Raw genomic sequence first — 25,121 nt, 5'->3', positions numbered from 1 at the left:
CTGTAACAGTCCATTGTCATATATTTAGGCCCAGGCACCCAGGCAGAGGAGAGAGGTCCCATAACAGAGAATCTGGCTTCATGTCAGCAGAGAATCAGTCTGCATGTCATAGCAGAGAATCAGGCTTCACGTCAGCCCACCACTGTAACAGTCCATTGTCATATATTTAGGCCCAGGCACCCAGGCAGAGGAGAGAGGTCCCGTAACAGAGAATCTGGCTTCATGTCAGCAGAGAATCAGTCTGCATGTCAGAGCAGAGAATCAGGCTTCACGTCAGCCACCACTGTAACAGTCCATTGTCATATATTTAGGCCCAGGCACCCAGGCAGAGGAGAGAGGTCCCGTAACAGAGAATCTGGCTTCATGTCAGCAGAGAATCAGTCTGCATGTCATAGCAGAGAATCAGTCTTCACGTCACCCACCACTGGAACAGTCCATTGTCAGATATTTAGTCCCAGGCAACCAGGCAGAGGAGAGCGGTCCCTTAACAGAGAATCTGGCTTCATGTCAGCAGAGAATCAGTCTGCATGTCATAGCAGAGAATCAGGCTTCACGTCAGCCACCACTGTAACAGTCCATTGTCATATATTTAGGCCCAGGCACCCAGGCAGAGGAGAGAGGTCCCATAACAGAGAATCTGGCTTTATGTCAGCAGAGAATCAGTCTGCATGTCATAGCAGAGAATCAGGCTTCACATCAGCCACCACTGTAACAGTCCATTGTCATATATTTAGGCCCAGGCACCCAGGCAGAGGAGAGAGGTCCCGTAACAGAGAATCTGGCTTCATGTCAGCAGAGAATCAGTCTGCATGTCAGAGCAGAGAATCAGGCTTCACGTCAGCCACCACTGTAACAGTCCATTGTCATATATTTAGGCCCAGGCACCCAGGCAGAGGAGAGAGGTCCCGTAACAGAGAATCTGGCTTCATGTCAGCAGAGAATCAGTCTGCATGTCATAGCAGAGAATCAGTCTTCACGTCACCCACCACTGGAACAGTCCATTGTCATATATTTAGGCCCAGGCACCCAGGCAGAGGAGAGAGGTCCCATAACAGAGAATCTGGCTTCATGTCAGCAGAGAATCAGTCTGCATGTCATAGCAGAGAATCAGGCTTCACGTCAGCCACCACTGTAACAGTCCATTGTCATATATTTAGGCCCAGGCACCCAGGCAGAGGAGAGAGGTCCCATAACAGAGAATCTGGCTTCATGTCAGCAGAGAATCAGTCTGCATGTCATAGCAGAGAATCAGGCTTCACGTCACCCACCACTGTAACAGTCCATTGTCATATATTTAGGCCCAGGCACCCAGGCAGAGGAGAGAGGTCCCGTAACAGAGAATCTGGCTTCATGTCAGCAGAGAATCAGTCTGCATGTCATAGCAGAGAATCATGCTTCACGTCACCCACCACTGTAACAGTCCATTGTCATATATTTAGGCCCCGGCACCCAGGCAGAGGAGAGGTCCAATAACAGAGAATCTGGCTTTATGTCAGCAGAGAATCAGTCTTCATGTCATAGCAGAGAATCAGTCTTCACGTCACCCACCACTGGAACAGTCCATTGTCATATATTTAGGCCCAGGCACCCAGGCAGAGGAGAGAGGTCCCATAACAGAGAATCTGGCTTCATGTCAGCAGAGAATCAGTCTGCATGTCATAGCAGAGAATCAGGCTTCACGTCACCCACCACTGTAACAGTCCATTGTCATATATTTAGGCCCAGGCACCCAGGCAGAGGAGAGAGGTCCCATAACAGAGAATCTGGCTTCATGTCAGCAGAGAATCAGTCTGCATGTCATAGCAGAGAATCAGGCTTCACGTCACCCACCACTGTAACAGTCCATTGTCATATATTTAGGCCCCGGCACCCAGGCAGAGGAGAGGTCCCGTAACAGAGAATCTGGCTTCATGTCAGCAGAGAATCAGTCTGCATGTCATAGCAGAGAATCAGTCTTCACGTCACCCACCACTGGAACAGTCCATTGTCATATATTTAGGCCCAGGCACCCAGGCAGAGGAGAGAGGTCCCATAACAGAGAATCTGGCTTCATGTCAGCAGAGAATCAGTCTGCATGTCATAGCAGAGAATCAGGCTTCACGTCAGCCACCACTGTAACAGTCCATTGTCATATATTTAGGCCCAGGCACCCAGGCAGAGGAGAGAGGTCCCATAACAGAGAATCTGGCTTCATGTCAGCAGAGAATCAGTCTGCATGTCATAGCAGAGAATCAGGCTTCACGTCACCCACCACTGTAACAGTCCATTGTCATATATTTAGGCCCAGGCACCCAGGCAGAGGAGAGAGGTCCCGTAACAGAGAATCTGGCTTCATGTCAGCAGAGAATCAGTCTGCATGTCATAGCAGAGAATCATGCTTCACGTCACCCAACATTGGAACAGTCCATTGTCATATATTTAGGCCCCGGCACCCAGACAGAGGAGAGGTTCATTCAACTTTGGGTTGCCTCGCAATATAATGGTAAAATGAAAATAAAAATAGGATTGAATGAGGAAGTGCCCTGGAGTACAATAATATATGGTTAAGGGGAGGTAGTTAATGTCTAATCTGCACAAGGGATGGACAGGTCCTGTGGGATCCACATTGGCTGTAGACAGGCGGCTGCGTTTGTCTATAATGACGCCCCCTGCCGTGCTGAATACACGTTCAGACAAAACGCTGGCCGTCGGGCAGGCCAGCACCTCCAAGGCATAAAAGGCTAGCTCTGGCCACGTGGACAATTTAGAGACCCAGAAGTTGAATGGGGCCGAACCATCAGTCAGTACGTGGAGGGGTGTGCACACGTACTGTTCCACCATGTTAGTGAAATGTTGCCTCCTGCTAACACGTTGCGTATCAGGTGGTGGTGCAGTTAGCTGTGGCGTGTTGACAAAACTTTTCCACATCTCTGCCATGCTAACCCTGCCCTCAGAGGAGCTGGCCGTGACACAGCTGCCTTGGCGACCTCTTGCTCCTCCTCTGCCTTGGCCTTGGGCTTCCACTTGTTCCCCTGTGACATTTGGGAATGCTCTCAGTAGCGCGTCTACCAACGTGCGCTTGTACTCGCGCATCTTCCTATCACGCTCCAGTGCAGGAAGTAAGGTGGGCACATTGTCTTTGTACCGTGGATCCAGCAGGATGGCAACCCAGTAGTCCGCACACGTTAAAATGTGGGAAACTCTGCTGTCGTTGCGCAGGCACTGCAGCATGTAGTCGCTCATGTGTGCCAGGCTGCCCAGGGGTAAGGACAAGCTGTCCTCTGTGGGAGGCGTATCGTCATCGTCCTGCGTTTCCCCCCAGCCACGCACCAGTGATGGGCCCGAGCTGCGTTGGGTGCCACCCCGCTGTGACCATGCTTCATCCTCATCCTCCTCCACCTCCTCCTCGTCCTCCTCGTCCTCCAGTAGTGGGCCCTGGCTGGCCACATTTGTACCTGGCCTCTGCTGTTGCAAAAAACCTCCCTCTGAGTCACTTCGAAGAGACTGGCCTGAAAGTGCTAAAAATGACCGCTCTTCCTCCTCCTCCTGGGCCACCTCCTCTTCCATCATCGCCCTAAGTGTTTTCTCAAGGAGACATAGAAGTGGTATTGTAACACTGATAACGGCGTCATCGCCACTGGCCATGTTGGTGGAGTACTCGAAACAGCGCAACAGGGCACACAGGTCTCGCATGGAGGCCCAGTCATTGGTGGTGAAGTGGTGCTGTTCCGCAGTGCGACTGACCCGTGCGTGCTGCAGCTGAAACTCCACTATGGCCTGCTGCTGCTCGCACAGTCTGTCCAGCATGTGCAAGGTAGAGTTCCACCTGGTGGGCACGTCGCATATGAGGCGGTGAGCGGGAAGGCCGAAGTTACGCTGTAGCTCAGACAGGCGAGCAGCGGCAGGATGTGAATGCCGGAAGCGCGAACAGACAGCCCGCACTTTATGCAGCAGCTCTGACATGTCGGGGTAGTTGTGAATCAACCTCTGCACCACCAAATTCAGCACATGCGCCAAGCAAGGGATGTGCGTCAAACCAGCTACTCCCAGAGCTGCAACGAGATTTCGCCCATTATCGCACACCACCAGGCCGGGCTTGAGGCTCACCGGCAGCAACCACTCGTCGGTCTATTGTTCTATACCCTGTGCGGTGTGGGGCCTGTCCCCCAAAACATATGAGTTTCAGAATGGCCTGCTGACGTTTACCCCGGGCTGTGCTGAAGTTGGTGGTGAAGGTGTGTGGCTGACTGGATGAGCAGGTGGAAAAAGAGGAGGAGGAAGCTGAGTAGGAGGAGGTGGCAACAGGAGGCAAAGAATGTTGCCCTGCGATCCTTGGCGGCGGAAGGACGTGCGCCAAACAGCTCTCCGCCTGGGGCCCAGCTGCCACTACATTTACCCAGTGTGCAGTTAGGGAGATATAGCGTCCCTGGCCGTGCTTACTGGTCCACGTATCTGTGGTTAGGTGGACCTTGCCACAGATGGCGTTGCGCAGTGCACACTTGATTTTATCGGATACTTGGTTGTGCAGGGAAGGCACGGCTCTCTTGGAGAAGTAGTGCCGGCTGGGAACAACATACTGTGGGACAGCAAGCGACATGAGCTGTTTGAAGCTGTCTGTGTCCACCAGCCTAAATGACAGCATTTCATAGGCCAGTAGTTTAGAAATGCTGGCATTCAGGGCCAGGGATCGAGGGTGGCTAGGTGGGAATTTACGCTTTCTCTCAAATGTCTGTGAGATGGAGAGCTGAACGCTGCCGTGTGACATGGTTGAGATGCTTGGTGACGGAGGTGTTGGTGGTACATCCCCTGTTTGCTGGGCGGCAGGCGCCAACGTTCCTCCAGAGGCAGAGGAAGAGGCCGAGGCGGCAGCAGCAGAAGAGGCCGAGGCGGCAGCAGCAGAAGAGGCCGAGGTGGCAGCAGCAGAAGAGGTAGCAGGGGGAGCCTGAGTGACTTCCTTGTTTTTAAGGTGTTTACTCCACTGCAGTTCATGCTTTGCATGCAGGTGCCTGGTCATGCAGGTTGTGCTAAGGTTCAGAACGTTAATGCCTCGCTTCAGGCTCTGATGGCACAGCGTGCAAACCACTCGGGTCTTGTCGTCAGCACATTGTTTGAAGAAGTGCCATGCCAGGGAACTCCTTGAAGCTGCCTTTGGGGTGCTCGGTCCCAGATGGCGGCGGTCAGTAGCAGGCGGAGTCTCTTGGCGGCAGGTGTTCTGCTTTTGCCCACTGCTCCCTCTTTTGCTACGCTGTTGGCTCGGTCTCACCACTGCCTCTTCCTCCGAACTGTGAAAGTCAGTGGCACGACCTTCATTCCATGTGGGGTCTAGGACCTCATCGTCCCCTGCATCGTCTTCCACCCAGTCTTGATGCCTGACCTCCTGTTCAGTCTGCACACTACAGAAAGACGCAGCAGTTGGCACCTGTGTTTCGTCATCATCAGAGACGTGCTGAGGTGGTATTCCCATGTCCTCATCATCAGGAAACATAAGTGGTTGTGTGTCAGTGCATTCTATGTCTTCCACCGCTGGGGAAGGGCTAGGTGGATGCCCTTGGGAAACCCTGCCAGCGGAGTCTTCAAACAGTATAAGAGACTGCTGCATAACTTGAGGCTCAGACAGTTTCCCTGGTATGCATGGGGGTGATGTGACAGACTGATGGGCTTGGTTTTCAGGAGCCATCTGTGCGCTTTCTGCAGAAGACTGGGTGGGAGATAATGTGAACGTGCTGGATCCACTGTCGGCCACCCAATTGACTAATGCCTGTACCTGCTCAGGCCTTACGATCCTTAGAACGGCATTGGGCCCCACCAAATATCGCTGTAAATTATGGCGGCTACTGGGACCTGAGGTAGTTGGTACACTAGGACGTGTGGCTGTGGCAGAACGGCCACGTCCTCTCCCAGCACCAGAGGGTCCACTAACACCACCACGACCATGTCCGCGTCCTTTACTAGATGTTTTTTTTCTCATTGTTATCGTTCACCACAACAACAAAAATATTATTTGGCCCAGTGTATTGAATTCAAATTCAGGCCTTTTTTTACAGACACCTAACACTATCTGGCTATCTATTTAGGTACCGTATTACACTAATACAGGCACAGCAGTAACCACAGATTTAGCTGACTATAAATTTGAGGCCTATTATTTAGGCGCTGGGTGACAGGTATATGTTTACAGACAGAATTAGACTGGGATATGCACAGTAGCGTGTGTGTGAAGTTATTGAGAATGACCCTATGTGCACCTTGAATCTTATATACCCTTTTAGGGATAGATTTAAAGGAGGTCTGATACAGCAGAAACCACTAATTTAGGAAATTGCAAAATTGGGAATTGTATTTCAACCCAGAACAAAAACTGTGCTTTGACGGACACTAAATAACTTGACCAGCTACAGCAATAATGACAGATTTGGATGAATATAAATTTGAGGCCTATTATTTAGGCGCTGGGTGACAGGTATACGTTTACGGACAGAATTAGACTGGGATATGCACAGTAGCGTGTGTGTGAAGTTATTGAGAATGACCCTATGTGCACCTTGAATCTTATATACCCTTTTAGGGATAGATTTAAAGGAGGTCTGATACAGCAGAAACCACTAATTTAGGAAATTGCAAAATTGGGAATTGTATTTCAACCCAGAACAAAAACTGTGCTTTGACGGACACTAAATAACTTGCCCAGCTACAGCAATAACCACAGATTTAGCTGACTATAAATTTGAGGCCTATTATTTAGGCGCTGGGTGACAGGTATACGTTTACGGACAGAATTAGACTGGGATATGCACAGTAGCGTGTGTGTCAAGTTATTGAGAATGACCCTATCAGCACCTTGAATCTAATATACCCTTTTAGGGATAGATTTAAAGTAGGTCTGATACAGCAGAAACCACTAATTTAGAGAATTGCTAAATTGGGAATTGTATTTCAACCCAGAACAAAAACTGTGCTTTGACGGACACTAAATAACTTGCCCAGCTACAGCAATAACCACAGATTTAGCTGACTATAAATTTGAGGCCTATTATTTAGGCGCTGGGTGACAGGTATACGTTTACAGACAGAATTAGACTGGGATATGGCCAAAACATAACCACACTATTGATGGTTAAATGCACTTGGTGTGACAGCTTGACCCTGATGTAGGATATAGCCAAAAAATAACCACACTATTGATGGTTAAATGCACTTGGTGTGACAGCTTCACCCTGATGTAGGATATAGCCAAAAAACAACCACACTATTGAGGGTTAAATGCACTTGGTGACAGGCTCAGCTTGCCCCTGATGTAGTATATGGCCAAAAAATAACCACACTATTGATGGTTAAATGCACTTGGTGTGACAGCTTCACCCTGATGTAGGCTATAGCCAAAAAATAACCACACTATTGAGGGTTAAATGTACTTGGTGGCAGCTTGTGCTGGCGCACCACAAGACACAAAATGGCCGCCGATCACCCCAGAAAAAGGTGAATAAAAAACGCTCTGGGCAGCCTAAAAACAGTGAGCAATTGAATAGCAGCAGTTCAATCATCCACAGCTGCAGATCGATCTCTGAATGAAGTCTTTTGGAGGAGTTAATCACTGCCTAATCTCGCCCTAACGTCGCAGCTGCAACCTCTCCCTACACTGATCAGAGCAGAGTGACGTGCGGCGCTATGTGACTCCAGCTTAAATAGAGGCTGGGTCACATACTGCACTGGCCAATCACAGCCATGCCAATAGTAGGCATGGCTGTGACGGCCTCTTGGGGAAAGTAGTATGACGCTTGTTGATTGGCTGCTTTGCAGTCCTTTCAAAAAGCGGCAAGAAAGCGTCAAAAAGCGCCAAGAAAGCGACGAACACCGAACCCGAACCCGGACTTTTACGAAAATGTTCGGGTTCGGGTCCGTGTCACGGACACCCCAAAATTCAGTACGAACCCGAACTATACAGTTCGGGTTCGCTCATCCCTAATCGCAACCTAACCGAATCAACGGACAGCGCTGCCAACTCTCCGGCGATACTGAAGACCTAGGAATGGCGGCTCGTGATGAACGAAGGAAGGCTCTGGGCTGCGGAGAAGCGTCACGCCGCTACTCGGCTGGAACTTACCTGAAACCCGGCACCGTGGAGTGACCGGGCATGGAGGAGCCCTGCGACACAATTGAGGATGGATCGAAATTCCGGTGGCCTGAGGCCCTGCTTACATGAAAAATAAGCTTGCGTTAGTATGAGACCCAGAGAGAGGTGCGATCTGGTGGCACTGGAAAGAGGCGACGGAGAACCGGGATGCAGCCTGGGCGCCATGGCCAACTGCTGGGTGACCCTGGACAGCCAGAATAAGAGCCCGAAGTCGCGCCGCATGCAACAAACCTGCGGAAAACAGGAATCCAGGGAACACACAAGACCGGAGCGATTCAGGGAACACACAAGACCCGAGCGATCCAGGGAACATTACCCCTAAGTGACTTAGGGGAGGCATAACACCAGAGCAATTCAGGGGACCTGACCCCTGAGTCACTTAGGGAAGACATGACACATGCAATTTGGGAACATGACACCTGTGAGCTGGAGAAAACATAACCCTGAGCGATTCAGGGAAGACATGACACATGCGATTCTTGGGTAAATGACACCTGCAATTTGGAGAAAACATAACCCTGAGCGATTCAGGGAAGACATGACACATGCGATTTTTGGGAACATGACACCTGCGATTTGGAGAAAAACACGACGCCTGAGCGAATCAGGGAAGAGAACCACGCTACTGACTTCTGCAGTGAGATGAAGACCTATGAACGGGAGCTCGTGAAGACGAATACTTAACGCAGTGACAGGGTGTAACAGCAGCCTCGTGGCTGGATCTTACCTGGACAAGGAGGAAACTTTGGCGCAACGATAGTGGCTTGCTGGCACCTATGGTGGCCGAGGCCCTGTTTATGTGAAGAAATAAGCTGTGTTTGGACCGATACCTGGCGAGGGATGCGAACAGCTAGTCCCTCATGCAGCGAAAGGGTGCGTGACCCTGACCCATACGAACCTGGACCGGAACCGTGCCAGAGTGACTCAGGGAACACATGACACCCGGGTTTATACTGCACATGACACCTGACCAACACGGGGAACACATGACTCCTGAATGAACAGGGAACACATGACCCCTGAACGCACAGGAAACACAAGACGCCCGGCCAACCAAGGGGATCCATGATACCCGAGTGAACAGGGAACACATGTCCCCCGAATGAACAAGGGAAACATGACCCCCGAGTGACCCAGTGAACACGTAACACCAACACGAAGCCGGGCGGACACCGCACCTGAGTGACTTGAGGGAAAACATGATATCTGAGCGATTCAGGGAAGACATTAACGCCAGAGCGAATCAAGGCAGATACCACCTGAGTGAACCAGAGAAGACATTACACCTGAGCGATTCAGGGAAGACATTGCACCTGAGCGATTCAGGGAAGACATTACACCTGAGCGATTCAGGGAGACATTGCACCTGAGCGATTCAGGGAGACATTGCACCTGAGTGATTCAGGGAGACATTGCACCTGAGCGATTCAGGGAGACATTGCACCTGAGCGATTCAGGGAGACATTGCACCTGAGCGATTCAGGGAGACATTGCACCTGAGCGATTCAGGGAGACATTGCACCTGAGCGATTCAGGGAGACATTGCACCTGAGCGATTCAGGGAGACATTGCACCTGAGCGATTCAGGGAGACATTGCACCTGAGCGATTCAGGAAGACATTGCACCTGAGCGATTCAGGGAGACATTGCACCTGAGCGATTCCGGGAGACATTGCCCCTGAGCGATTCAGGGAAGACATTACACCTGAGCGATTCAGGGAAGACATTACACCTGAGCGATTCAGGAAAGACATTATACCTGAGCGATTCAGGGAAGACATTTACCAGTGAGAATTAGGAAGTCATTTCCACCTGAGCGTTTCAGGGGAGACCCTCACACCTGAGTACTTCGGTAAGACATTGTACCTGAGCAATTCAGGGAAGACATGACACCTGGGTGGTACAGGGAAAACATTACAATAGAGCGGTTTGGGGACCTCATTTCATTTGAGCGAATCAGGGATTACTTGCACCTGAGCGATTCAGGGAGTACATTATACCTGAGTGAATCGGGAACGACATTACACCTGAGCGATTCAGGGGACAAATGACACCTGGTGGTTGCAGGGATGACATGACAACTGTGCGGATCGGGAAACACGTGATACTTGGGCGGTACCACGAATGACGTTACCCTGAGCGATTCAGGGAAAGCGGGACCCCTGGGTGACCTAAGGGCAGCCTCACCGGACGCGAGGCCCAGGTACCAGACCCTTGACCTCAAGGAACGAGTGCCCTCAGTCACCCAGGGGGCAAAGATCGGTCAACGTAATGGCGTGGTTGGCAGGCGCCCAGCCTGGCAGTAAATCAAGATTCCCCCTTTTTTTATTTTTCTTCACAGCAGTGCGGGGGTTAATGGGCAGCAGGCCAACAGCCAGGCATTCAGCCGGCGACTCGTTCATAGGAGAACGGTGCCCCCCGGAGGCAGGGCTGCTGCGCTGCTAGTCCTGGCGCTCGGGACCCCCGCACTGGGAATATGGCAGGAAGACGGTATGGATGCCATGGTGCCGCTGCTAACATTAACTAAGTGGGCACACCCCCTGACTTGAATGAATTATGGCCCAATATGCAGCTGTGTGAGTCGTCCCCGCCTGCCCCCCTCTCTCTCAGTGAGGCGCGCCGCCCCAATTTGCGGCGCATGCGCTGGAGAGACCGGTACCTGGAGGCGGGGGAGGCGTCGCGATGTGCACGCACCAGCCGCAGTCGCGGTGGCGGGCAGTGCGGGGGTTAACGGGCAGCTGCTGCGCTGCTAGTGCTGGACCCAACGGAGCTACTTACAGGAGGCGACGTGGCTGGCTGCACGAACCGGGATGTGGGGTGACGAAACGACGGAAGACGCGACCGGAAGTGACGTCAAGCGCAGATGCTGCTGAAGCAAAGAACGGGCGCCCTCCTGCTTGTACCAGAGGGTTTAAATAGGGTAGGTCGCTCCACCCACAATTACAGGCTGCACGCAGCCTTAACTATATACCTAATTACTGCTGCCGCTTCTAAGGGTGTGCTAGTTAGTGAGCAGGTATTCTTCTTTATCCATGATCTGTGTTGTGGCAGCAAGTGCACACCCAGCATCTCTTCAAAAGTTTAGAATTAGGGCTCATGCACACGACCGTATGTATTTAGCGGTCCACGAAAGACAGATCCGCCAAAAATACGGATGATGTGTGTGTGCATTCCGTATTTTGCGGAACGGAACAGCTGGCCCCCTTGCCCCTAATGCAGACAATAATAGAACATGTTCTATTTTTTGGCGGAAACGAAATACAGACATAGGGAAATGGAATGCACATGGAGTACCTTCCATTTTTTTGGCAGACCCATTGAAATGAATGGTTCCACATACGGTCTGCAAAAAAACCGCAACAGACACGGAAAGAAAATACATTTGTGTGCTTGAGACCTTACTGACAGATTGCAGAGGAAAATAAAAAAACTAAATGGCAGATATATGTCATATAATGGCTAGAAATAGTGAAATGACAAATAACATGCATTATTAATAGCTAAAAGATGTATCATGAATTCTTAGATAACTCCCACAACTTCAGAAGTAATATCCCAAATGAAATACATGATATGTATTGATATGTATGGCGAGAATAGATAACAAAGAAAAAAACATATCATTGGAAAACTTTTATAAAAACACACCCGCAAACTCAAGAAGTTGAAAATATGATGACACCATTCCAGCACACAAAATAACACAATGTAGAAAAATTTAAAGGCAAAATATTTAGAACATTTATAAAATAAATATAACAATACATTTATTACACCTGTGTCTTAATATCAGTTATGTTATATATTTATATATACTTGTTTAGTTTTTATTTTATAATTTAAATTTATTCTAACTTTCATTTATATGTATGTATTTGACAACAAAGAACTACAATCCAAAAAAAGCTTGTAAAAAGTTAAATGTTCAGATTTATTGATTATAATTGAAAACTTCAATAAAAAGAACATTTAAAAAAATAAATGACTTTAACGCATTCAGCGCCAATTCTAAATGTAAGACATCTTTCCTTGCTGTCTTACATTTAGACCATTTTCTGCCAGCCCATCACCTTCCGCGCCCACACCCACTTTTTTAGATCTCAAATTCACAGATTGTGGCACAAATAACCTTTGTGATATAGGTGTATTTCTGGATAGTAAATGACCCCCATTGTGTTTAAAAAAAGACTCCTTTTTGATGGAAGTATCCCTTTAAGTTCAAGGGTCTGAAAAAAAAACCAGTATGGCCCCTTTCACACGGGCGAGATTTCCACGCGGGTGAGATGCATGAGGTGAACGCATTTCACCCGCACTGAATCCAGACCCATTCAGTTCTATGGGGCTGTGCACATGAGCGGTGTTTTTCCAGCATCACTTGTGCGTTGCGTGAAAATCGCAGCATGCTCCACTTTGTGCATTTTCCACGCAACGCAGGCCCCGTAGAAGTGAATGGGGCTGCGTGAAAATCGCAAGCATCCGCAGGCAAATGCGGATGCGGTGCGATTTTCACGCACGGTTGCTAGGAGACAATCGGGATGGGGACCCGATCATTATTATTTTCCCTTATAACATGGTTATAAGGGAAAATAATAGCATTCTTAAAGGGATTCTGTCATCAAGATTTTCGATATGTAACTGTTTATATCATCCTCTCAGTCTCCATTATCTAATTAAAAATATACTAGTTTTACCCCACCTGTCCTTTCATTTTGGATAAAAATAGTTTTTTATTAATATGCTAATTACCTTACTAGCGTGCCCAAGGGGATTTAGGGTGCATGCGCGAGGTTACGGCACACCATCGGCGATGAGAGGAGTGCATAATTAGCAGTGGGGCGGTGCTGGGCAACAAGATAAGGGGCGCTGCTGGGCACAAACGGCCGGAGGGACAGCCCCTTGGGCACGCTAGTAAGGTAATTAGCATATTAATAAAACCGATTTTTATCCAAAATGAAAGGACAGGTGGGGGTAAAACTAGTATATTTTTAATTAGATAATGGAGACTGAGAGGATGATATGAACAGCTCCATATCAAAAATCTTGATGACAGAATCCCTTTAATACAGAATGCATAGTACAATAGGGCTGGAGGGGTTAAAAAAATAATAATAATAATTTAACTCACCTTAATCCACTTGTTCGCACAGCACGGCTTCTCTTCTGTCTTCATATTTGCTGTGCACAGGAAAAGGACCTCTGATGACGTCACCGTGCTCATCACATGGTCCGTCACATGATCTATCACCATGGTAAAAAAAGATCATGTGATGGACCATGTGATGAGAGCAGTGACGTCATCAAAGGTCCTATTCCTCAAAGAAGAAGAAAGAAGAGAAGCTGGACTGCGCGAACAAGTGGATTAAGGTGAGTTAAAAAAAAAAATTTTTTTTTTTTTTAACCCCTCCAGCCCTATTGTACTATGCATTCTGTATTCAGAATGCTATTATTTTCCCTTATAACCATGTTATAATGGAAAATAATTAAATCTACATAACACCTAACCCAAACCCGAACTTCTGTGCGTTGCGTGGAAAAATTGCGCATTTTCCCGCAACGCACCCGCATCTTATCCGGGCCAAAAACATGACGCCCATGTGAAAGAGGCCTATATGAGATTAATGTTAACATTGTGTTATCCCTGTTCTAATCTCTTACAGCTAAGGCTACTTTCACACTAGCGTTTTCAATTCCGCTATTGAGATCCGTCATGTCAATGGGGAAAAAACAGAACTGAACGAAACAGAATGCACCAAAATGCAAGCAGCATTTTTCTGTCCGTGATGTGGTGAGGAGCAAGATGGATCCACAATGTAAGTCAATGGGGACGGATCCGTTTCCTCTGACACAATAGAAAACGGTCTGTCCCCCATTGACTTTCAATGGTGTTCATGATGGATTCGTCATGGCTATATAAGGAATAATACAACCGGATCCGTTCATGCCAGATGCATGCGGTTGTATTATGATAACGGAAGCGGTTTTGCAGATCCATGACAGATCCACAAAAAACGCTGGTGTCAAAGTAGCCTAATGTGGTTGGTAAGGAGAACATGAACATTACTGAGGGCCCAAACCACTCAGTCCGCCTCTGATTATAAGCATTATCTTCCTTATTGCAGCATTTTCTATTTGTGGTGCTTTTACCAAATGGAAAATGCACGCAAAGGTGTAAAAAAACATAAATGCATGTGTTTTTCCAAAGCGCCCATTTCCTACTTTCAATTCTCAATGTAAGTGATTGAAACCTTTCATGTCCTTTCCCCAAGCAATTTCAATTACTATTTGCCTATGTACCGTTTTGTAATAAAATTGGAAAGTGATATTCATGAGCTGCATACCTGGATGTTCATATATGGTTTGCTAAATATTTGAAAACATCTTTTCCCCGCAGAACTGGGTGTTAATTTTGATCACATATGGCAGAAGACTTTAACAGTCCTGAACCCATGGAAGCCAGCAGATGGCAGTATTATGAATGAAACTGACCTGACAGGCCCTACACTGTTTTGCTTTGCCCTTGGATCCACACTTTTGCTGGTATAAAATTACATTTCATAACGATAATTACTCGCCATATAGCCGTTTATCACAGATAATTATGACACGTATGTGTAACAGAATATTTATGCTCTATTTAACATAATGCCGCTGCGGTGAGATACAGCCCAGGTTCTTTCTTCCTGCTGTCTGCCTCCCCTGCATCGTAGAAAAATGAGGTTATCTTATGAATTTGCCTTTGGATAACATAGTGAGTGGAGAGGGGCTGTAATTCAAAAAATAATCACATGGAAAGGGAGAAAATAAGAATTATTATCCAATTTATTGTGCAAGGATTTTTCAAAGGCACATTTCAAGCAAATAAATACTTTCTAATTAGGAATTGCGAGCTGTAATTACAGGTGATGGATGAAATTAGTCACAGCATGTTCTAGACCCTCATTGGCATAACAAAGTACAGTAAAAAGCAATATTGCAGGTTCTTATCTTGTATCATTTAGTCTTCACGATGGCTGCTTAAAGTGAAATTGTCTTTATATATTTTTTTATTTTAAAGCTTCAGATATTGATGAACTATGAAAAGCATGTGGTAGTTTCTATCTACTTGACATCTATATTAGCAAAATGCTGGGGTTGTCCGGGCTAGACATATTGTTGGGCTATTCTCAGGACAGGTCATTAATATCAGATCACCCTGGGTACAACTTCCCGCACTGCACCAATCAGCTGTTAGAAGGGCATTGTGAGAGCACTGTGTCCGCTTTAATGTATGCCTGGGCGCCGTCTACTTTGTAGCGGTGGTGCAGTGTAATTGCAGCTTCCTCTCCCGTTCACTAAAATAGGATGAACTGTTGTAATTACCCTTCACCGCTGCTATGATGTAGACGGTGCGCAGGTAACCAATGAAGAGGAAGGAGCACTATCACGAGCACCTCGACTCCTTCAGTCTGCTGATCATCAGGGTTGCCACAGTTGTACCCCCTTCGATCTGATATTGATGACTAGTGATGTAACTAGAAATGACGGGTCCCCCCCAGCAACTTTTTTACACTCACCTACTCCCATGCAACCCCCACTCCTGTGACTAGTCAAGATTGATGTCTCAGACCAAGCCCGACAGTCTCTGCCTCTGTTTCCTACACGTGTATACTGTATGTAATTTCACTGTATATACTGTTACTGTATATAATGTCATTGTACGCATACTGTTGAGGGGGCCTGACAATAAAATCTTTTAGTCCTCCTCCTGGGTGGGCCCATTCTGAGGTCGTGCTGCTTCTCCTGCTACCCCTATAGCGATGCCTCTGTTAATTACCTTTTCTATTATAGATATATGTCAATAACATAGAGACTGAAAAAAGAATGGTAAACAGCACTACAAATCCCACCTTGGCACAATTCATACCAATACTCCAGTTACCCAGCATATAAGTCCAGACGGTGGTGAAAGCGGAAAGAAAATCCGGGCCAGGGGTCCCTTCAAGCAACAGAATAGTAAAAATATCCACAACACTCTTCAGTTTGTGCCAAAAATCCTCGCTTTTTATATTCCATAAGCAGCATACAATGCGACGTTTCGACTTAAGTCTTTATAAAGCAATTGAATTGCTTGATAAAGACTTGTTTAAGTTGAAACGTCACATTGTATGCTGCTTATGGAATATAAAAAGTGGTAATTTTTTGCACAAACTGAAGAGTGTTGCAGATATTTTTACTATTTAATAACATAGAGACTACCACAATTTCTGCTTTGGCTTTTTATGGTAACGCTATAGACTCTATACGTAGGGGTAGAGCATAGGTAGATTGCTGCTTATCGGCAGACAGCCCTGCGCAGCAGGATTCATATTGGCTCCCCTGTGTCATCACGCCATGCTCCATTAGATGCTGCATGTATGATTTTTTTTTCCCATAGAAGCAGTAGAGAATGACTTGCAATGTCACTTTTTTTTTTTTTTTTTACAGAATCGGACAAAAAAGAACTCCTGCTGCCTCCATATAACATTGGGGTCATGCAAACTATATCAAAGGGCTTGTTCAGCCCCATGATCTTTTTTTCTACAAATGTTATAAAGTAACAAAAGAAGTAATACTGACATTACCAATCCTCTTCTTCCTCCATGTTGACACTTCTTTGGTCCCGCACCAGTCTCTCTTAACTATGAACCAGTAAAGACATGTCCAAATTACATATGACTGCCACAGTCAATCACCGGCTGTTCAGGGAGTGTGTCACTGGCTGTTGTAGGTGTGTGTCACTGGCTGTTGTAGGTGTGTGTCACTGGCTGTAGAGAGTGTGTGTGTCACTAGCTGTTGTGGGTGTGTGTCACTGGCTGTTGTGGGTGTGTCACTGGCTGTTGTGGGTGTGTCACTGGCTGTTGTGGGTGTGTCACTGGCTGTTGTAGGTGTGTGTCACTAGCTGTTGTGGGCGTGTGACACTGGCTGTTGTGGGCATGTGTCACTAGCTGTTGTGGGTGTGTGTCACTGGCTGTTGTTGGCGTGTGTCACTTGTTGTTGTGTGTGTGTGTCACTGGCTGTTGTGGGTGTGTCACTGGCTGTTGTGGTGTGTCACTGGCTGTTGTGGGTGTGTGTCACTGGCTGTTGTGGGTGTGTGTCACAGGCTCTTGTGGGTGTGTCACTGGCTGTTGTAGGTGTGTGTCACTAGCTGTTGTGGGTGTGTGTCACAGGCTCTTGTAGGTGTGTGTCACTAGCTGTTGTGGGTGTGTGTCACTGGCTGTTGTGGGCGTGTGTCACTTGCTGTTGTGGGTGTGTGTCACTGGCTGTTGTGGGCATGTGTCACTGGCTGTAGAGAGTGTGTGTCACTGGCTGTAGAGAGTGTGTGTCACTGGCTGTTGTGTGTGTGTGTCACTGGCTGTTGTGTGTGTGTGTCACTGGCTGTTGTGGGTGTGTGTCACTGGCTGTTGTGGGTGTGTGTCACTGGCTGTTGAGAGTGTGTGTCACTGGCTGTTGTGGGCATGTGTCACTGGCTGTAGAGAGCGTGTGTCACTTGCTGTTGTGGGTATGTGTCACTGGCTGTTGTGGGCATGTGTCACTGGCTGTAGAGAGTGTGTGTCACTGGCTGTTGAGGGTGTGTGTCACTGGCTGTTGTGGGTGTGTGTCACTGGCTGTTGTGGGTGTGTGTCACTGGCTGTTGTGGGCGTGTGTCACTGGCTGTTGTGGGCGTGTGTCACTGGCTGTTGTGGGCGTGTGTCACTTGCTGTTGTGGGTGTGTGTCACTGGCTGTTGTGGGCATGTGTCACTGGCTATAGAGAGTGTGTGTCACTGGCTGTAGAGAGTGTGTGTCACTGGCTGTTGTGTGTGTGTCACTGGCTGTTGTGGGTGTGTGTCACTGGCTGTTGTGGGTGTGTGTCACTGGCTGTTGAGAGTGTGTGTCACTGGCTGTTGTGGGCATGTGTCACTGGCTGTAGAGAGTGTGTGTCACTGGCTGTTGAGGGTGTGTGTCACTGGCTGTTGAGGGTGTGTGTCACTGGCTGTTGAGGGTGTGTGTCACTGGCTGTTGAGGGTGTGTGTCACTGGCTGTTGTGGGTTTGTGTCACTGGCTGTTGAGAGTGTGTGTCACTGGCTGTTGTGGGCATGTGTCACTGGCTGTAGAGAGCGTGTGTCACTTGCTGTTGTGGGTGTGTGTCACTGGCTGTTGTGGGCATGTGTCACTGGCTGTAGAGAGTGTTTGTCACTGGCTATTGTGTGTGTGTGTCACTGGCTGTTGTGTGTGTGTCACTGGCTGTTGTGGGTGTGTGTCACTGGCTGTTGTGGGTGTGTGTCACTGGCTGTTGAGAGTGTGTGTCACTGGCTGTTGTGGGCATGTGTCACTGGCTGTAGAGAGCGTGTGTCACTTGCTGTTGTGGGTGTGTGTCACTGGCTGTTGTGGGCATGTGTCACTGGCTGTAGAGAGTGTGTGTCACTGGCTGTTGAGGGTGTGTGTCACTGGCTGTTGAGGGTGTGTGTCACTGGCTGTTGAGGGTGTGTGTCACTGGCTGTTGAGGGTGTGTGTCACTGGCTGTTGAGAGTGTGTGTCACTGGCTGTTGTGGGCATGTGTCACTGGCTGTAGAGAGCGTGTGTCACTTGCTGTTGTGGGTGTGTGTCACTGGCTGTTGTGGGCATGTGTCACTGGCTGTAGAGAGTGTGTGTCACTGGCTGTTGTGGGTGTGTGTCACTGGCTGTTGTGGGTGTGTGTCACTGGCTGTTGAGAGTGTGTCACTGGCTGTTGTGGGCATGTGTCACTGGCTGTAGAGAGTGTGTGTCACTGGCTGTTGAGGGTGTGTGTCACTGGCTGTTGAGGGTGTGTGTCACTGGCTGTTGAGGGTGTGTGTCACTGGCTGTTGAGGGTGTGTGTCACTGGCTGTTGTGGGTGTGTGTCACTGGCTGTTGAGAGTGTGTGTCACTGGCTGTTGTGGGCGTGTGTCACTGGCTGTAGAGAGCGTGTGTCACTGGCTGTTGTGGGTGTGTGTCACTGGCTGTTGTGGGCATGTGTCACTGGCTGTAGAGAGTGTGTGTCACTGGCTGTTGTGGGTGTGTGTCACTGGCTGTTGTGGGTGTGTGTCACTGGCTGTTGAGAGTGTGTCACTGGCTGTTGTGGGCATGTGTCACTGGCTGTAGAGAGTGTGTGTCACTGGCTGTTGAGGGTGTGTGTCACTGGCTGTTGAGGGTGTGTGTCACTGCTGTTGAGGGTGTGTGTCACTGGCTGTTGAGGGTGTGTGTCACTGGCTGTTGTGGGTGTGTGTCACTGGCTGTTGAGAGTGTGTGTCACTGGCTGTTGTGGGCATGTGTCACTGGCTGTAGAGAGCGTGTGTCACTTGCTGTTGTGGGTGTGTGTCACTGGCTGTTGTGGGCATGTGTCACTGGCTGTAGAGAGTGTGTGTCACTGGCTGTTGTGTGTGTGTGTCACTGGCTGTTGTGTGTGTGTGTGTCACTGGCTGTTGTGGGTGTGTGTCACTGGCTGTTGTGGGTGTGTGTCACTGGCTGTAGAGAGCGTGTGTCACTTGCTGTTGTGGGTGTGTGTCACTGGCTGTTGTGGGCATGTGTCACTGGCTGTAGAGAGTGTGTGTCACTGGCTGTTGAGGGTGTGTGTCACTGGCTGTTGAGGGTGTGTGTCACTGGCTGTTGAGGGTGTGTGTCACTGGCTGTTGTGGGTGTGTGTCACTGGCTGTAGAGAGCGTGTGTCACTTGCTGTTGTGGGTGTGTGTCACTGGCTGTTGTGGGCATGTGTCACTGGCTGTAGAGAGTGTGTGTCACTGGCTGTTGAGGGTGTGTGTCACTGGCTGTTGAGGGTGTGTGTCACTGGCTGTTGAGGGTGTGTGTCACTGGCTGTTGAGGGTGTGTGTCACTGGCTGTTGTGGGCATGTGTCACTGGCTGTAGAGAGCGTGTGTCACTTGCTGTTGTGGGTGTGTGTCACTGGCTGTTGTGGGCATGTGTCACTGGCTGTAGAGAGTGTGTGTCACTGGCTGTTGTGTGTGTGTGTCACTGGCTGTTGTGTGTGTGTGTCACTGGCTGTTGTGGGTGTGTGTCACTGGCTGTTGTGTGTGTGTGTCACTGGCTGTTGTGGGTGTGTGTCACTGGCTGTTGTGGGCGTGTGTCACTGGCTGTTGTGGGCGTGTGTCACTGGCTGTTGTGGGCGTGTGTCACTGGCTGTTGTGGGTGTGTGTCACTGGCTGTTGTGGGCATGTGTCACTGGCTGTAGAGAGTGTGTGTCACTGGCTGTAGAGAGTGTGTGTCACTGGCTGTTGTGTGTGTGTCACTGGCTGTTGTGGGTGTGTGTCACTGGCTGTTGTGGGTGTGTGTCACTGGCTGTTGAGAGTGTGTGTCACTGGCTGTTGTGGGCATGTGTCACTGGCTGTAGAGAGTGTGTGTCACTGGCTGTTGAGGGTGTGTGTCACTGGCTGTTGAGGGTGTGTGTCACTGGCTGTTGAGGGTGTGTGTCACTGGCTGTTGAGGGTGTGTGTCACTGGCTGTTGAGGGTGTGTGTCACTGGCTGTTGAGAGTGTGTGTCACTGGCTGTTGTGGGTGGTTGTCACTGACTGTTTTGGGTGTGTGTCACTGGCTTTTGTGGGCGTGTGTCACAGGCTCTTGTAGGTGTGTGTCACTGGCTGTTGTGGGTGTGTGTCACTGGCTGTTGTGGGTGTTTGTCACTGGCTGTGTGGGTCCAGGGAACAAAAACTGGCGGGAGACCAAGGAAGAAGTACCAGCATGGCAGTGGCAGGGAATTGCTAAGGTCATTACCACTCCTATTGTTATTATATAGTATTCTAAGCCCTTTGTAAAAAATGGATGGGGCTGGACACCCCAATAGGGTCTCATGCCCTCCATTGGATGCCTTATTATGGAGTCATACCACAGTGAACCAGAATTTAGCCTTCTGCGTCCACTAGTAGTCCAATGTAAATAAAGGTGTTTATGGCTCCTGTTGTTCCATATAGGAGACATGTACGATATAGTCCACATCAGGAGTCTCACAGCCTATATGCACTTCATACATTGTATTTTGGAACATACAGTCAGGTCCATAAATATTGGGACATCGACACAATTCTAACTTTTTTGGCTCTATACACCACCACAATGGATTTGAAATGAAACAAACAAGATGTGCTTTAACTGCAGAATGCAAAAGGAAAAAGATTGTTGGTGCACTGGTTTAATGCACCAATTGATACCTTCTGGCGCAAAATCACGACCTCAGTGGATAGATAAAGGGGTCTTTTATTGATGGTAGACTGTAATTTGTCTACCATCAATAAAAGACCCCTTTATCTATCCACTGAGGTCGTGATTTTGCGCCAGAAGGTATCAATTGGTGCATTAAACCAGTGCACCAACAATCTTTTTCCTTTTGCAACACATATCACTCCTCTGGAGCTTTGGCTACTACACTTACGAGGACTGAGAAGATACCGGCTGCACCGACCCCCTGTCCTCACGAGTGTTGTGCCTACGTACGCACAACACCAGAAGGTGAGCATAACTTTCGATATTTTGATTACATATATCTTTAACTGAATCTACTACCCTATGAGCGCCTCCCATCTTTTTTTCGCCACTATCGCTTTAACTGCAGAATGTCAGCTTTAATTTGAGGGTATTTACATTCAAATCAGGTGAACGGTGTAGGAATTACAACAGTTTGCATATGTGCATTCCACTTGTTAAGGAACCAAAAGTAATAGGACAGAATAATAATCATAAATCAAACTTTCACTTTTTAATACTTGGTTGCAAATCCTTTGCAGTCAATTACAGCCTGAAGTCTGGAACGCATAGACATCACCAGACGCTGGGTTTCATCCCTGGTGGTGCTCTGCCAGGCCTCTACTGCAACTGTCTTCAGTTACTGCTTGTTCTTGGGGCATTTTCCCTTCAGCTTTGTCTTCAGCAAGCAAAATGCATGCTCAATCGGATTCAGGTCAGGTGATTGACTTGACCATTGCATAACATTCCACTTCTTTCCCTTAAAAAACTCTTTGGTTGCTTTTGCAGTATGCTTTAGGTCATTGTCCATCTGCACTGTGAAGCGCCGTCCAATGAGTTCTGAAGCATTTGGCTGAATATGAGCAGATAATATTGCCTGAAACTCTTCAGAATTCATCCTGCTGCTTTTGTCAGCAGTGACATCATCAATAAATACAAAAGAACCAGTTACATTGGCAGCCATACATGCCCACGCCATGACACTACCACCACCATGCTTCACTGATGAGGTGGTATGCTTAGGATCATGAGCAGTTCCTTTCCTTCTCCATACTCTTCTCTTCCCATCACTCTTGTACAAGTTGATCTTGGTCTCATCTGTCCATAGGATGTTGTTCCAGAACTGTGAAGGCTTTTTTAGATGTCGTTTGGCAAACTCTAATCTGGCCTTCCTGTTTTTGAGGCTCACCAATGGTTTACATCTTGTGGTGAACCCTCTGTATTCACTCTGGTGAAGTCTTCTCTTGATTGTTGACTTTGATACACATACACTTACCTCCTGGAGAGTGTTCTTGATCTGGCCAACTGTTGTGAAGGGTGTTTTCTTCACCAGGGAAATAATTCTTCGGTCATCCACCACAGTTGTTTTCTGTGGTTTTCCGGGTTTTTTGGTGTTACTGAGCTCACCGGTGCATTCCTTCTTTTTAAGAATGTTCCAAACAGTTGTTTTGGCCCCTAATGTTTCCTAAGTAATCTTTCTGATGTTTTTTTTTTCCAGCCTAATGATGACTTGCTTCACTGATAGTGACAGCTCTTTGGATCTCATCTTGAGAGTTGACAGCAACAGATTCCAAATGCAAATAGAACACTTGAAATTAACTCTGGACCTTTTATCTGCTCATTGTAATTGGGATAATAAGGGAATAACACACACCTGGGCATGGAACACCTGAGAAGCCAATTGTCCCATTACTTTTGGTTTCTTAAAAAGTGGGAGGCACATATGCAAACTGTTGTAATTCCTACACCGTTCACCTGATTTGGATGCAAATTAAAGCTGACAGTCTGCAGTTAAAGCACATCTTGTTTGTTTCATTTCAAATCTATTGTGGTGGTGTATAGAGCCAAAAATGTTACAATTGTGTTGGTGTCCCAATATTTATGGACCTGACTGTATGTTTAAGTGTGCCAGCTGACTGGGGCATTTTTCTCCATTTACCATCCAAAATACCTTTTTTTTATCAACCAAAAACAAAATAGATTGAGTATAGCAAAATGTACTAGAAAACAAGAAAATATAGACTGTAATAAACTCTGGGTTACAAATGTCACATTGTAACACATGAAGAAAAAGAAGAATGTTATACACATTATATCATATCTGAAAGGTAGTGTTGATCAAGCATGCACGGCTGAACACCAGTTCGGCTCGAGCATCTCGATGCTCGCAGCCAATAAACATGCAGGTAAGTATTGCCCTCACTGTAATGCCGTAGCCATGTTGGTTACTGGCATTACAGTGATTGGCTGGCCGGAACGCATTATCGGGTGCTATATAGCACCCGATGACGCATGTTCGGCTCAGTCTTAGTCAGGGAGAGCTGTGCTGAGGAAGGGACAGACAGTGTAGGGAGTGATATAGGAATATTTTATTAGGAAAACTTTTCAGGGACCCAAAAGTCCTTTTAAGGACTATTGTGTGTGGCAACAGCAATATCTATTTTTAGCGCAAACTGCCTCGCATATTAAATAAATTCTAAATAAACAAACTAAACTCCCTCGCATATAATGTTTTACAGGGTCAGCTCACCTGCAGGCCCTCTCATATAATGTTTTACAGGGTCAGCTCACCTGCAGGCCCTCGCATATAATGTTTTACAGGGTCAGCTCACCTGCAGGCCCTCACATGTAATGTTTTACAGGGTCAGCTCACCTGTAGGCCCTTGCATATAATGTTTTACAGCGTCAGCTCACCTGCAAGCCCTCACCTACAACCTTTTAGAGGGTCAGCTCACCAGCAGGCCCTCAACCATAATTTTTTAGATGGTTAGCTTAGCAGCAGAACATCACCCCTAATGTTTTAGAGGGTCAGCTCAGCAGCAGGCCCTCGCCCCTAATGTTTTAGATGGTCAGATCAGCAGGCCCTTGCTCCAAATGTTTTTGAGGGTCACCAGCAGGTCATCAATCATACATTTTCAAGGCTGTGTATGATGCCCTCTTTTATGTGTAACAAAGGGTGTATTGAATTGCCGGATCCTTGTAATTTTTGGCAGGCCTTTCACTTAGTGCATAGGCTTTATTAGTGTAGGAGTGCCACTACCTTAAGAATTGTACCACAATGTGAATGAGGCCCTCCTTTATGTGATATACAGGTTGTATCGGAGTGCCTCTTGCTTGTAATTTTTGGCAGCACTTGCACTTTATATACAAGAAAATATACAGGAAAGAATGTTTCCTAGCAATTTATTTGCTAAAATCAATTTTATCTTCGCTTTTGGGCGTATTATTATCAGTCTGTAAAAGTGGCATACTATTCGGACAACATCGTTCCCAGCAGCGACCTGGGAGTCCAAGATGCATCCAGACATCCTCCCCATGCTGTTCCTGAACCATTTTGCTGGTGTTTCCATCAATTTCTGACCTTTTACTATGAACCAGACACCCTCCCCTCTTCAGAGCCTTGTTTAATGCTCGGGTTCTCCCAATGTCACGGATGATTTTGCAGATAGCTGGAACTTATGAATAAACGTCCGACTGGCTTGATCCCAAACTAAGGAGCATATAGGTGAGCCCTATAAAACCCTGAGAGCTCTCCCTGGCTGCTATGCCAATGCAAGGGTCTCAATGGTAGACGAGTGCATGCCCACGTACCTAAAACTGTGTGACACCTGAAAACCCTATAATAGTGATGGGACACGACCACCGGCTCCCTGCACTTAATACGGTGATAGGGTCACCTAGAATCAAGCCAGCAAGGGAACACAATACATGAAAAGACTTATCTGAGTAAACAGCAGCAGCAGCCTCCAGCAGTGAACACTTCATCCAGGAAGTAGTATAAACCGCAAAGTGAGGCAGTATGGGAGGGA

The 25,121-nt window shown here is 47.8% G+C and overlaps 1 protein-coding gene across 11 annotated transcripts in view; it reads left to right on the top strand.

Annotated features, from left to right (window-relative positions):
* The window catches only part of YIPF7 (Yip1 domain family member 7), a 145,579-nt gene that overhangs the window by 39,662 nt on the left and 80,796 nt on the right, over nucleotides 1-25,121 (top strand). For all 11 annotated transcript variants that reach the window (XM_044298792.1, XM_044298787.1, XM_044298799.1 and 8 more), the window contains one exon: nucleotides 14,502-14,647. In XM_044298792.1, coding sequence (XP_044154727.1) covers nucleotides 14,502-14,647 — 146 coding nt within the window. The remainder of the gene's footprint in view (nucleotides 1-14,501; nucleotides 14,648-25,121) is intronic.

This window comes from Bufo gargarizans, chromosome 1, assembly GCF_014858855.1.
Source record: "Bufo gargarizans isolate SCDJY-AF-19 chromosome 1, ASM1485885v1, whole genome shotgun sequence".
Lineage (NCBI taxonomy): Eukaryota > Metazoa > Chordata > Amphibia > Anura > Bufonidae > Bufo > Bufo gargarizans.
Note: the sequence above shows the minus strand (reverse complement) of the source record. Positions and strands in the feature narration are given on the sequence as shown.